Source organism: Pogona vitticeps, chromosome 3 (genome assembly GCF_051106095.1).
Source record: "Pogona vitticeps strain Pit_001003342236 chromosome 3, PviZW2.1, whole genome shotgun sequence".
NCBI classification, from domain to species: Eukaryota; Metazoa; Chordata; class Lepidosauria; order Squamata; family Agamidae; genus Pogona; species Pogona vitticeps.
Genome location: NC_135785.1, coordinates 105,259,282 through 105,272,855, shown reverse-complemented (window position 1 = coordinate 105,272,855; position 13,574 = coordinate 105,259,282). Strand labels below are relative to the sequence as shown.

The following is a 13,574-nucleotide window of genomic DNA, read 5'->3' as shown; positions in this document are numbered from 1 at the left end:
AACATCAAGGGATGAGTATAAAGAAGCCACTATGTGGCAGGCTGAAGAGTGTGGTGACACTATCCCTTGAATTCCAGTCATACCTACCCAGTGTGATGTATTGGACAGAGTGATGGATTGGGGCTCTGGATGCTAGGGTTTGAATCCCCACTTGGCCATGGAAACTCACTAGGGGAGCAGAACTGTTGAAACAATTCCTTAAATATCTGACTTATCTAAGCCCTGTTAGGGTTGCTATAAGTCATTTCTGATTTGGTAACATATAACTAAGACCAGTTATACCACTCCAACAGAAGGAGATTCCTTGCAATTAAGAAGAATGCACGGGAGTTCATGTAGGAGAGTCTGTATCAGGAGTCCTTTCATATGTGCACGTGCATGCTGAACAGTCTTATAAATATTTTCACAAATATTTGTTTTTCCAAAAAAAAAAAAAAATCCAAAACAGAAACCTGAATCTTTGTGTGGATACTAACCTAACTGAGGGTAGGACTACAAAACAGGGACAATATTCTTAGATCCACTGTGATTCATGCTTTTTCAAAGCAGGTCCCAGCTGGTGGGTGAAATTGTGGGTGAAATGTGAGTGAAATTGTTGAAGTCATTCAGAAGAGAACAACAAGCTTTCTTTTCACTCTCACCCGCAGCATTTTTTTATCTGACAAGGATAAAAAATGTATGTATGTATGTATGTATGTATGTATGTATGTATGTATGTATGTATGTATGTATGTATGTATGTATGTATGTATGTATGTATGTATGTATGTATGTATTCATTCATTCATTCATTCATTCATTCATTCATTCATTCATTCATTCATTCATTCATTCATTCATTCATTCATTCATTCATTCATTCCAAAGTGGCATAGTGCTAATTCCTTTCAACACTGGATTTTAAAGCTTTTAAAAAAAATCTATTTGGAGACAACAGGGGCTCACCCTACAAGTGCCCCTTTATATCAGATCAAACAATTATATAGGGCAGAAAGAGCCGCAGAGTGATGGCAGCACAGAGCAAATGTAAATCATCTCTTCTGACCCAACTAAATAAAGATGATTCCCCACTAAAAACAAAAAACCAAACCAATTCCCCACTGGGCTTCCCTGGGTTTAGCTTTATGTCATGTAGTTACTGGTCTTTATTTCAATTTCATCTGTGCCAAATCCAATGAAAACTGTGGAGTTGGACCATTTTATACCTGGAGTGGTTATATATCAAAATTCTTTTTCCCAGGGCTGCAGGTGAGCCCATTGATAATTAGGTCTTTTAATAATGCTTGAATATAGCCATTGGGTGGACTCTTCTGTTAAGCATGCCATGTAAACATTGACAATGGAATCCTTTTCTCCTGCTGCAACTGCCCCACTGATTCCACCCTCACCTCTGTGCTTAAGGCAAGCTAAGGGAATCCAGGCTGCCCTTTGCAAAGAAGGCAACTGCGGCTTCCCTACCCTAAATGAAGCTGGAGCCACCATCTTTACAAAGGCAGTCAGTCTCCCTTTTTACATGCTGTGGCTGTGGAGGCCAGATGGAGACCTTGGCAGCGGCAATGGCAATTTCGGTAAGGGGGTGTTGGCAGGGGTGGGGGGCTAAGGTAAGGAGAGGAAGGGGGTGGGGGTAGACCATGGGGGTGGGTGACTGTGGGGGTGGTTGGCTGCCTATCGACCTGTCGATCAGCTGATTGGCAGCCGGTAGGCAGAATGTTTTTTTTCATATATATAATTATGAAGGACAAATAAAAACGGGGAAATATTTGTCGATCCGTATTTGTTGGGACTTAAAATTTGATGAATACGGATCAATGAATATTTAACAAATTGGCTATTTTCATTGAAAAAACAGTCCTTTTTTTATTCATCCCCATCTCTAATTCTAACCATTTTGCTTTAGTCAGGTTGTTCCTTTTTAACAAGGAGTGGAGAAATCTGTCAGTTACACTTTCTTCTGCATTCTTTAAATGACTACTACTGAAAAAACTCCATAATGCTTAAATACGCTGCTTAACAATGTATTTGATAACATAATATTCAATGCAATAAACATTTTAAATGTGTCTAACAAGAAGAGTGTAATTGATTATAACACCACCACCTCACACTGTACAGCAAGTAGTACAGAACAATGACAAAGTATAGTATACATATCAGCCAATACATATATCACACATTAGGAATCCAAGGTTGACAATGAAGCATCCATGATGTGTAGCATCTCAAAAGTCCTTATTTGGTTCCTGATCATGCTTGAAACACCAGCAGTTTCAAAGCACTCTGAGCTTCTTATTTTTCACATACCTCTTCACTTGTTTTGTGGCCTTTATCAAGAGTCTATTCATTGTGCATAATAATCTCTGGAACCCCTGGAATTTGAAACACACACATTATGTAATCCTTCTCCTATTCAAGTGGTGCAAACCCAGGTTTTCAAAAACCAAATTCCGCAAAAGAAGAGAAAGACGAGTGACTATGGCTTAGAAGAGGTTACACACTCATAGTGTGACTTGTTGCAGAGTTTTGAACTTTGGTTAAATTTCTCCAGCCATGTAGCAGATGTGCAGGGATTCACAGAGAAGAATAGCTTCAAGTTCCCAGATTAGTCCACCCCTTTTCTCATTTACTGTCAAAGTTTCAATAACTCACTCCGATACATTAGTTGGAGAAAGATTTTTGTAGCTGTTTACTTAAAGTGAACAGATAACAGATAACACACGTGACTGGCTGTTATCAGCAACAGGCCTTAACAGAGTATGGACTGCCAACACACAACAGAAAGGGAGAGAAACCTCACCAGAGAGGTGGGGCTCTCTTTGAACTCAGAGTCAGGGAAGGAATGATTGGTTAGTGCTGGATAGATTGACAGTAACCCCAGCCCAGAAAGGAGCATGCGAGGTTGCAAGAACTCCAACTTAACTTACAGATTCAAGTGCTATATAACGATTGTCTTACCCCCCCTTGTGTAAACAGTGACAAAACTTTTTTGGTCACTCCACAGCTTTGTAAAACTGCTGCCAGAGCAGCTGGAAAGGGATATATTAGTGCAGTGGTCTCATTCTGAGCTCTCCATAATGCCTCAGTGGTTGGAATGCCCAAGGGGGAAGTTGGGCTTTATTTGTGGTTTCAGCTACTACTTGCCTTCTCCTTTGCCACCTATTGCTCAGTGAATGGCTACTGTATTACTTTCACTTTCTCCTTCTGTCCGTTCAAATCACCGGCCCTCTTCTTAGCTCCATAAATTGCATGCATGGGATGCGAAGGATTTGTTGGGGCTGTTGCTCTGCCCTGTAAATAAACAGGAACTTTTTCTTCCACCCTGTAGTTGCTCTGAAATCACACAATACTGCTGATTCAGACAGATTTTGCACATTCCCCCAAAACAGAGCTTATGCTTAATCGGTTTGCATCTGCTTACTATGTACAGATAAAGATGAATAGCCAATCCCAGTGACCTCCCCCCACCGTAGGGGGCAGGAATAACTAAGCACCCTAGGGATGATTGAATGCACAGAGGTTCAAAGTGAAGCACTCAAAAACTTCAGCTTGGGAGGGTGAAATTCTCGACTTTTTTCTGCTAAATGTATGAATAAATGTATGGAAGAATTCTTCCTTTTTTAAGAAAAAATGAACCAAAAGAAATAATGACACACCCTTATTTAAAACAAAAAAGCAATGGATGTGTAATGAAACTTATCAGTAGCTAATGAACCTACCAGTGAATACCTACTTTAAATAATTTACCAGACAAGGGTCTCCTTTTTGAGCCGGACAATATACAGCCTTGTCGTACTCCTTTCCCAATTTTGAACCAATCAGTTGTTCCATATCCAGTTCTAACTGTTGCTTCCTATCCCTCATATAGGTTTCTCAGGAGATGGATAAGGTGGTCAGGCATTCCCATTTCTTTAAGGTCTTGCCATAGTTTGCTGTGGTCCACACAGTCAAAGGCTTTTGCGTAGTCAATGAAGCAGAAGGAGATGTTTTTCTGGAACTCTCTGGCTTTCTCCATAATCCAGCACATGTTAGCAATTTGATCTGTAGTTCCTCTGTCCCTTCGGAATCCAGCTTGTACTTCTGGGAATTCTTGGTCGACTTACTGCTGAAGCCTACCTGGGAGGATTTTCAGCATAACCTTGCTAGCGTGTGAAATAAGTGCAATTGTACGGAAGTTGGAGCATTCTTTGGCACTGCCCTTCTTTGGGATTGGATGTAGACTTTTCCAATCCTCTGAGCACTGCTAAGTTTTCCAAACTTGCTGGCATATTGAATGTAACACCTTAACAGCGTCATCTTTTAAGATTTTAAATAGTTCAACTAGAATGCCATCACATCCACAGGCCTAGTTGTTAGCCATGCTTTCTAAGGCCCACTTGACTTCACTCTCCAGGATGTCTGACTCAAGGTCAGCAACCACACTATCTGGGTTATCTGTGACATCCAAATATTTTTGCTATAATTCCTTTGTGTATTCTTGCACCTCTTCTTGATGTTGTTTGCTTCTGTGAAGTCCCTCCCATTTTTGTCTTTTATCATGTCCATCTATGCACAAAACTTTCCTTTATTATCTCCAATTTTCTTGAACAGACCTCTGGTTTTTCGCTTTCTATTATTTTTCTCTATTTCTTTGGACTGTTCATTTAAGAAGGTCTTCTTGTCTCTCCTTCCTATTCTCTGGATGTCTGCATTCAGTTTTCTGTAACTTTCCCTATCTCCCTTGCATTTTGCTTCCCTTCTCCTCTCTGCTATTTCTAAGGCCTTGTTGGACAGCCACTTTGCTTTCTTGCATTTCCTTTTCTTTGGGATGGTTTTTGTTGCTGCCTCCTGTACAATATTACGAGCCTCCATCCATAGTTCTTCAGGCACTCTGTCTACCAAAGTTCCTTAAATTTGTTCTTCACTTCCACTGTGTATTCATAAGGGATTTGATTTAGACTATATCTGACCAGCCCAGTGGTTTTTCCTGTTTTCTTCAGTTTAAGCTTGAATTTTGCTATGAGAAGCTGATGATCAGAGCCACAATTAGCTCCAGGTCTTGTTTTTGCTGACTGTATAGAGCTTCTCCATCTTTGGATGCAGAAAACATAATCTGATTTTGGTATTGCCCATCTGGTGATGTCCATGTGTAGAGTCGCCTCTTATGTTGTTGGAAAAGAGTGTTTGTGATGACCAGCTTGTTCTCTTGACAAAAGTCTATTAGTCTTTGCCCTGCTTCATTTTGAACTCCAAGGCCAAACTTACCTGTTGTTCCTTTTATCTCTTGATTCCCTTCTTTAGCATTCCAGTCCCGTATAATGAGAAGAACATCTTTCTTAGGTGTCAGTTCTAGAAGGTGTTGTAAGTCTTGATAGAATTAGTCAATTTCAGCCTCTTCAGCATCGGTGGTTGGTGCATCAACTTGACACATAAACTTTGTCAGTTAGCAACAATTGAAAAGAAATGGAAAGCTCTGTCTCAATTTCCATGTACAGTGGTGCCTTGAGTTGTGAATGCCCTGACCTATGAACATTTTGACTTACGAACAACTCTGGCTGCAAAATTTTGCTTTGACTTGTGGCTGGAGCTTTGATCTACGAACAAAAAAAGGCATGGGGAAAAGGGCGGGAAATTCAAATGGCCTCTCAGCTGGGCTCGGGCTCCCAGCACTGGGTCCGTCCCCACTGCTCGCTTCCCTTCCCCCCCACACGGGGGGGCTTGGCTCACAAGCGGATGAAGAAAGGGTGTCAGCCCATGGAGCCCTGCTCAATCGCCTGGAGCCAAGATCTCCAGACATTAATTGGTACATCAGCACCACACACACACACACACACATACACACAGAGAGAGAGAGAGAGAGAGAGAGAGAGAGAGAGAATCTGCAGGCTTGGCCGCAACTCCAGCAAAAGGGAAGGGAGATTTTAAAAAAAACACAGAGGCATAGCCCGGTGGGGAAGCCAGGCCCAGGAGATTGGGATCGCAGGGTTGGGGCTGGTCTTTTGCAGGAAAAGTGATACTCGCGAGGAGCTCGGGTCCCATTCTGGCCGGGCATGCACGGGAGGGTTTGGCTTTGCCCAGGCCGCCTGTGAGCAGGACCCAAGCTCTTCGCAAGCAGCACTTTCCCCACAAAAGACCCGCTCCAATCCTGCGATCCTGATCTCCTGGGCTGGGACAGGCCAGACCAGGACAAACAAGACAAGATGCCCTCCCCTGCCCACCGAGGGTGGGCAAGCTGGCTGGCAAGGAGCCTACATGCCGCGTTGCCTCCCTCCCTTTGACAGCCATCTCGGCGTCTTGCCTTGGGTTCCACCAGAGAAGGCGAGGTGAGCCAGGCAGCTGGCCTTTGTCCTTGCTTCTTCTCCCGGCCCAGCAAAGGCAACACACTCTGCTCCTGGCCAAAAGGGCAACACACTCTGCTCCTGCATGCCTTGTCTTGCCCTGTGTGGAAGGCTCCCGCGGCTGGGCAGGCAGAAGGTGCCTGTGGGTCTCAGGGAAGAAGACTGGTGCTCCTCTTCCTCGCCTCAGGAGGAAGGCCTTCTGCCTCAGCCGCTTTCCCTTCTTTCTGCCGGTTCCGCAGGCAGGCCGCGCAGACGGAACCAGCACCAGGAGCCAGAGCCTGGCGGGGAGGCAATTTGAATTTCCCACCATCGGCTCACACGGATGGCGCTCTCATGGTGAGCAGCTGCTGGTGCTGGTTCCGGAGCTGGAGCCGGTGGCGGGCACCAGTGGTGGTATCGGTCCACAGAGGGCAGTGAGGAGCGAGCAGGAGGCGAGCAGCCAAAGCATTCCGGCCAGGCTCAAGCCTCCTGGTTGCTGTGGTGGTGGAAGCCCAGGAGGCCGAGGAGGCTTCGGACTGGTAAGGTGTTGCTATTTAAAAAAAATTAATCATTTTGTTGGTGGGAGGGATTCAGGCTTGGTGTTGGGTTTTTTTTTTCAGTCCCAGCATGGGACTTGCTCTGTTTATTTTTATTTTTATTTTGGTTTTTTTTTTAAATGCTGGAATGGATTAATCCCGTTCCCATGCATTTCAATGGGAAATGGTGCTTTGACTTACGAACATTTTGACTTACGAACACCATTCCAATACGGATTGAGTTCATAAGTCAAAGCCCCACTGTATTTCATTTTCAATTTTCTTGTAAGACTTTGGGTGTGACATCTGGGCTGAATTATCACAGCCTGGATCCGTCTTGATTGCGCTAATCAAGGTCCCTTGAGATACAGAGCCTTCAGTCCTTGCATGTGGATGTACAGATCACGCCAAATGACATATTGCGCCTTGAAGTGACCCTTTGTAGCATGATAAAAACTGATCCAGGCTCAGATAATTTGGCTTTCTAATCACACCCAAAGTTTTACAACCCAATATGAAAGAAAGATTGGAAGAAAATTGAGGCTGGATTTAAAGAACTGCAAGAAAATGAAGTCAGAGAGATTTTCACATCCTTAGACGCTAGAACATTGCCAAAGAAAGGAGAATGTGCCTATTCTCTGTGGCTCTTTAAAGCCACTACTGAGAATGGTTGGAGAATGGAATTATAACTCTCTGATCAGCAAGGAGGATGTGACATAATGAATGAATGGGATCCGGCTTCATCAAAGAAAGCAACACATACAGCCCAGATTTTGGAACATTGCTCTCTAAAAAGTTATTTTTCTCCAGATTACCTAGTACAGAGGGTTTTTAACAAACACACACACACACACACACACACACACACACACACAGAGATTTTTTTATTGCTAATAAGAACAATGACCAGTATCTGTTAGCCTTCACAAGTTTTGTCCATGCTTATTTAACTTTTCGTAGCAAAGCTACACCATTTGCATTGTGCTTGTGGGCCTAATGATTTTGTTGATGATTCCCTCTGCTTTTTGGGGCCTTTCTTTTTGTGGAGAAAAATTTTAAACCTTAGGGTGGATAGGCAAATGGCATTATACTGGAACACTTCAAGTAAATGCCTAAAAGTAGCTTTTGCCCAACTGGAGATGCTTGGAATTAGGGACCAGAAAGGAGGTGGCGCCGAAATACATGCACACAGTTCAGCTGTGGCTTGTTCCTTACTCTGATTCATTTGTTACTGTGGCACCAACTGCATTCTTAGAACAAACTGGATATAATGGGAAATGTGTATCTGGCGTGATTGTCACATTTGTTTTTCTTCCGTGCTTGTGTTTGCAAATGTGCTCATAAGTCTAATGGAAATATCTTGGAATATAAACAAAATTTTAAGGTGTGGTGGAAATCAGGGGTGAGAGATGCTTCCATTCATATCCAGACTTGAGTGGCTAGCTCTTAAATGTCTATCTGAATTTGACTCTCTGAACATTCAACCATATCTGTGGGGCTTCATTGGGGCTCTCTCAAAAAGCAGTCAGGTACAACACATTCCCGTCCAGGCTGGGAATAGCTGGGTTTAATATAGTTGGTTAGTTCAGATGGGTGAGGATTTTGTTTGACTTTGGTTCCTTAAAAAGTTATCAAAGAGGAGCTAGGGATTATTTCTCCCGCACTGTCAGTTATGGTCTGTGCTGGAGAACAAGTGAGAGGAACTGTAAATAAGTAGCAGTAGCTTTGTAAGCAGGACTACAGCCTCACACACGTCCTTGGTTTAACACTGTCCCTCTCCACCTTCTCTATTTCTTTACTCAGCAATATGTAGTCCTGCTTTAGCATTTGACGCATGGAATATTGAAGTGCATATTTTTTGGGGGTGGGAGTTCAGTCTGCCTGTGGTAGAAAATGGCACAAGTACTAGTTGTCTGTCATCCATGGAGATACATGTATGTTTCCTGAAAGGAAAGACATTTCTAGGTATGGTTTAAATGTAATGTGTGCCTTCCAAATCTAATTCAGGGCATTGGTGCTTAACTTTAAAGTGTCCGTGCGGTCTGAACCAGTGTTTCCTAGCCATGTTTCCTAAGGGAGGGATTTTGTTTTGTCGTGCGTGATCGTCCAAGTAAAGCTGGAAAGCACAAGGATCAGCACCGTTGTCTTTACCCAACCACACTGGGAGACTTGTTACCAAAGAAATCCATGTATGTGTGTTCTGGAGCAAACTGAAGATTGTTACTGTACTGTGACTTGGAAGTAAGTCCCACTGGACTCAGTAGAACTTGTGTTAAATGCAACTGTATATGGATAAAGTTGCATCATAATACATGGATTATAGGCTGTTACCATCACTATTTGTGCTTTGGTTTAGAATATTTTATATTTTACTGCAATGTTTTAATTGTTGATTTTTAATTACCCACTTTATTGGGTGCCTTTGGGCAGAAGGAAGACAGTAGTAATAACTGATTACATAGAGAAGCAGCTATGTTTGTTCCTTTGAATATTGGCTGACACCTCTACTTTTACAACGTGATTCATGCCTAGCATGCATTATGATATTTTCCCATAAGCATCCTTCAGGTTATTTAGACCCCTGTGCCTTGAGTTTCTATAACTTTGGTGCATTTTAATGCCTAACTCAGAACATGCTGTGAACACAAGCTCTTTATTGTGCTGTCTCCAGGCGTGCCCTATGATAAGAATTGTGTATTATAAAATACATATTTAGACTTTAAGTTGATTTACTTGCCAAATAAATAAGGCAACAAATTGATTTTCACATTGTTTTTAAGAAACATACCTACTGATGTCAGGAGTTCAATAGCTTATGGTTTATGGATTGCTCTGTAGACAATCTAATATTCATTGTCAGTTGAGGATGGCTAGGAGACACAAATGCTTGCAGGGATTCCAGTATGATTGGAAACTACTGTGATCCTGGGCATAGCATGTTAAGATTTTGGTACAGCCTTGAAGATCTCCTGGTTAATGAACACCTCCAATTGCCTGCATCCGTTTTTCCCGCCAAATTTTGGCTCAGTCTTATGGTTGATGCCACTGTGGGCATAGGTTCAGAAAGTTACTTTCTTTTTCGACTCTGGATCCTGGAATTCTCCAGCCAGCAAGACCAGTGGCTTTGCTGGCTGGAGAATTATGGGAGATGTAGTCCCCCAAAAGCAATGTCTCCATCTCTGCTACGAGGAAAGACCAAACAATACGAAATGCCATATTAGCAATGTGTGAATAGCAATCAGTGCATCCTTTTTTTAGCAGAGACCACATTCTTAGTTACTGAATGTCCAACTGTGTTTATAACTGAGCCTGAAGAAGTTATTTGAGGATAATGAAGGATTTTGGTAATTGCAGTCACCAAAAGGACTTTTTCCAAAGTCAAGTTTTGATAATGGGCTGTGGATGATGTGGATGTATATATGTATGTATGTATGGATGGATGGATGCATGCATGCATGCATTTTTATATCACCTTTCTCCCTGGGTACCCAGTATGGTGTAGTGGAGAGAACGATAAACTGGGACTCTGGAGATGAGGGTTGGAATCCCCACTCAGCCATGAAAACTCACTGGGAGCGTGGAACTGGTAAAACCATTCCTTAAATATCTCACTTACCTTAAAAGCCATATTTAGGTCACTATAAGTCAGTTCCGACTTGATGGCACATAACTAACTTTCTTACCTAAGGCAACCCACAGTAGCATATAAAAAATTAAAATCAATTCTTCAGACCATTGAAACTGAATTGCAAAGAGAATGAATAATGGCTGAAAACCTGATGGTGTTTTTGTAAGGCTTGTATAACTTGCTTGCACTAATTACATCTAAGCGATGAGGTGGTAAATATATTTTGATTGTGCTGTTGGGCACATGACCATCCATGCATGTCCTGACATCTCATTTAGCTACAGCAAGTTATGAAAACTTTACATGATTACTAATAGGATTCTGGCCAATAATAACTAAATGTCCTTATGCCCTTATGATAGGATAGGAAGGTAACCATGTGTTTCACGAAACTTGCTGGGCTTGGATAGTTAAGATAACTGGCTTTAGAGCACACCTGATTCCATAGGCAGAAGTAGGTTGACAAGATTGTTGGGAGCTATTTTACCTCTGACTAAAGGATCTTATATTATCTCAGATAAGGACCATCCAAAATTGCCTAATATAGACCCAAGATTCAGATCGACGTTGCTGTTCCGACAGGTCACCCATGAATACTAATCTCCTTCTTCCCCTATCTTCTTTCCCTGACCTTACTCTTGAAAAGTGGCATCATCAAATGCTATATTTAGAACATTGCAGTCCATGTTCAAATCCATGCACTTTAAAAACTGCTTAATAGTAATTTATTAGAGGAGAAGTCTGACTGTTTTATGCTTATGCTTTAAAAGATCAATGCTGTCTTTTTGTTGTTTCCTGTTTTTATTATATATATAAAAAGTGACATTGGCCTTAGCTTGAGTCTTATGCATATTAAAATATCTACTTATCAATGCCGTTCAGAAATACTTGGGATTTGTATGTTTATTGATGGCTTCTGATTGGGAAGGTGATACATAGCAAAAAGTGCACCCAGAAAACTAGGTTACATGCTTCCAAGATATGCAGCTGAAAGAAAGTGGTGCCATGTAAATTTGAGGCATCAGAACAAATACATAGAAGCATGAGAACTCTTCTGGTTGCAAGAACCTCATGGGGCTAATTTAGTAGGTGTCCTTCAACAGGAAAGGCTCAGCTTGGATATGCCACAGCACTGAAGCTGCTCTGCTCCTAGAAGAGGTAGTCCTAGTGTCAGCTAAGGCGGTGCAACACAGTGTTTCACACTGAGATCAATGGGCATGGCCAACATCCTGTGTAAACAAAGCACCACTTTACACAGTGTCCAAAGATCCTGTGTGGCAAGTTCCATCCAGTGGCAGAGGTGCATTTTTCAGTAGCAATAAAGTTTAGAAGTGGACCACTGGAGAAAGAAAGCTGGAAAACCATTGTCATGGGTGTGTCTCATGTTTGAAAATGTTTTAGCTAAGCTGTAGCCTTGGGAGCAGTGTTTCCAGTTGAGGCATGTCTTGAAATTAGCCTGTTACTACCGCATGCGTATGTTTGTCACTTTTCCCCTTTTTCCCAGGTGCAAAGAGGGCTACCAAGGAGTCCGCTGTGACCAATTTTTGCCGAAAACTGACTCAATCTTGTCAGATCCAAGTATGTGAAATGTTTCTTTTTTTCCTTCTGTCTTTATTACATGCTGAAAGGAGCCCTTTGCCATAAGAATGTGACCTTTTGTTAATTGTCAAGACTCCATCATAACTCATTTCAGAAGTGTGTAAAGTATTTTGTGTAGACAAATACGCCAGATCTTCCACTTCATGTTAGGTTTTCTAAGGATTCAGAGCTAAATATCATTTTTGTACCAATAAATGTCCAATGTGGGGGTAAACATGAAATACAAATCATGAACTGTATTATCTTAATGGCAAAATCTGTGTTTTTTATTTTGTTTTTTTTAAAAATTTGCTATTGTTCTTTGCCATGTTTTTGAACTTTACTAAGACGCTCCTTGAGACAACCTATTGTTTAACTATACTGGATGTCTTGTGATACCCACTGTAGTTTGCATGGCTGGTACTAGCTGTTATTTTAAAACATTCCTTCAACCAGGATTCTGTTGGGTTTTTATGGAACACAGAAGGGTAATCACACAGTTGGTCTTCATTGTTCGTGAGCAGTCCATTGTATGATTGATTGTACAACCTGCACAGGAATGACTGCATGGCAGAAAACCCATGGAAGAGCACACACAATGTGTCTGATTGCCCTTTCTCATAATGCAGATTGGATACTTTAACTGTGGTGCCTTAAAACAAATTAATCTCCTTCTCCATTTGTTTAGGAATGGGCACATAGTTAAAAATTTAAACAATTGGACATGGTAGTTCTACTAACGTAGAACATGTGTCATCAATCAGAATAGTGTGTTTAAAACCAAGGTGGTATTTGTATCAGCCTCCGCTTCTCTGATACCCCCCAGATATGTTCAGCCTCCATGTGCTGGCTGTAGGATTATGGGAGTTGAAATCAAACACATCTGGAAAGTGCAGTTTGGAAAATGAAGCTGATCTATACCTGTTCCTCTGATTTGGATGCTTCTTTCTACAGCTCCCAATCTTGGATTTGCTAGTCTACAGCTCTCAGAATCCCTAATGGTTAGCCATAGTGATTGGAGATTCTGGGATACGGCACAACAACATCTGCAGACTCAACATGAAGAAACACATATATTTTTTAAAGTAATATTTTTATATAACACACAAACAACCATAAAAGGATACAACTACAGGGAGGGAAAAGGGGGTAACACAAAACAAAACAAAACATAGACACAGGGAAGTATTTGCATTCATACAATATCTAATACACTCTTGAGCACATGTTTATACTGCACTGCGGTCCACTAATAGGTCTAGTGCCAGCCACATTTCAAGTTTTAGCTTTTCTTTCCTTCAGTCATTGATCTGCAGAATCCTTCATTCATAGTTTTAGGTCGAACTGCAATACTGTAGATCTAGCCTGACCCAGATTGTGTATGCTCTAGATTCATTAGGTAGCACAGGAAAGCGATGACTTCTATGAATGTAGATGCATGTTGATCCAGATACAGATGGACGTAGGAAGAAGTCTTGGGCTTGATTATGTCTGAAAGGCTTGGCAATTTCCTTCATTTCCATACTCTGTCCGACTGACTGC

At 41.7% G+C, this 13,574-nt stretch overlaps 1 protein-coding gene across 2 annotated transcripts in view; it reads left to right on the top strand.

Annotated features, from left to right (window-relative positions):
* The window catches only part of NRG3 (neuregulin 3), an 873,187-nt gene that overhangs the window by 613,283 nt on the left and 246,330 nt on the right, over positions 1–13,574 (top strand). For both annotated transcript variants that reach the window (XM_072995066.2, XM_072995065.2), the window contains exon 3: positions 11,959–12,032. In XM_072995066.2, coding sequence (XP_072851167.1) covers positions 11,959–12,032 — 74 coding nt within the window. The remainder of the gene's footprint in view (positions 1–11,958; positions 12,033–13,574) is intronic.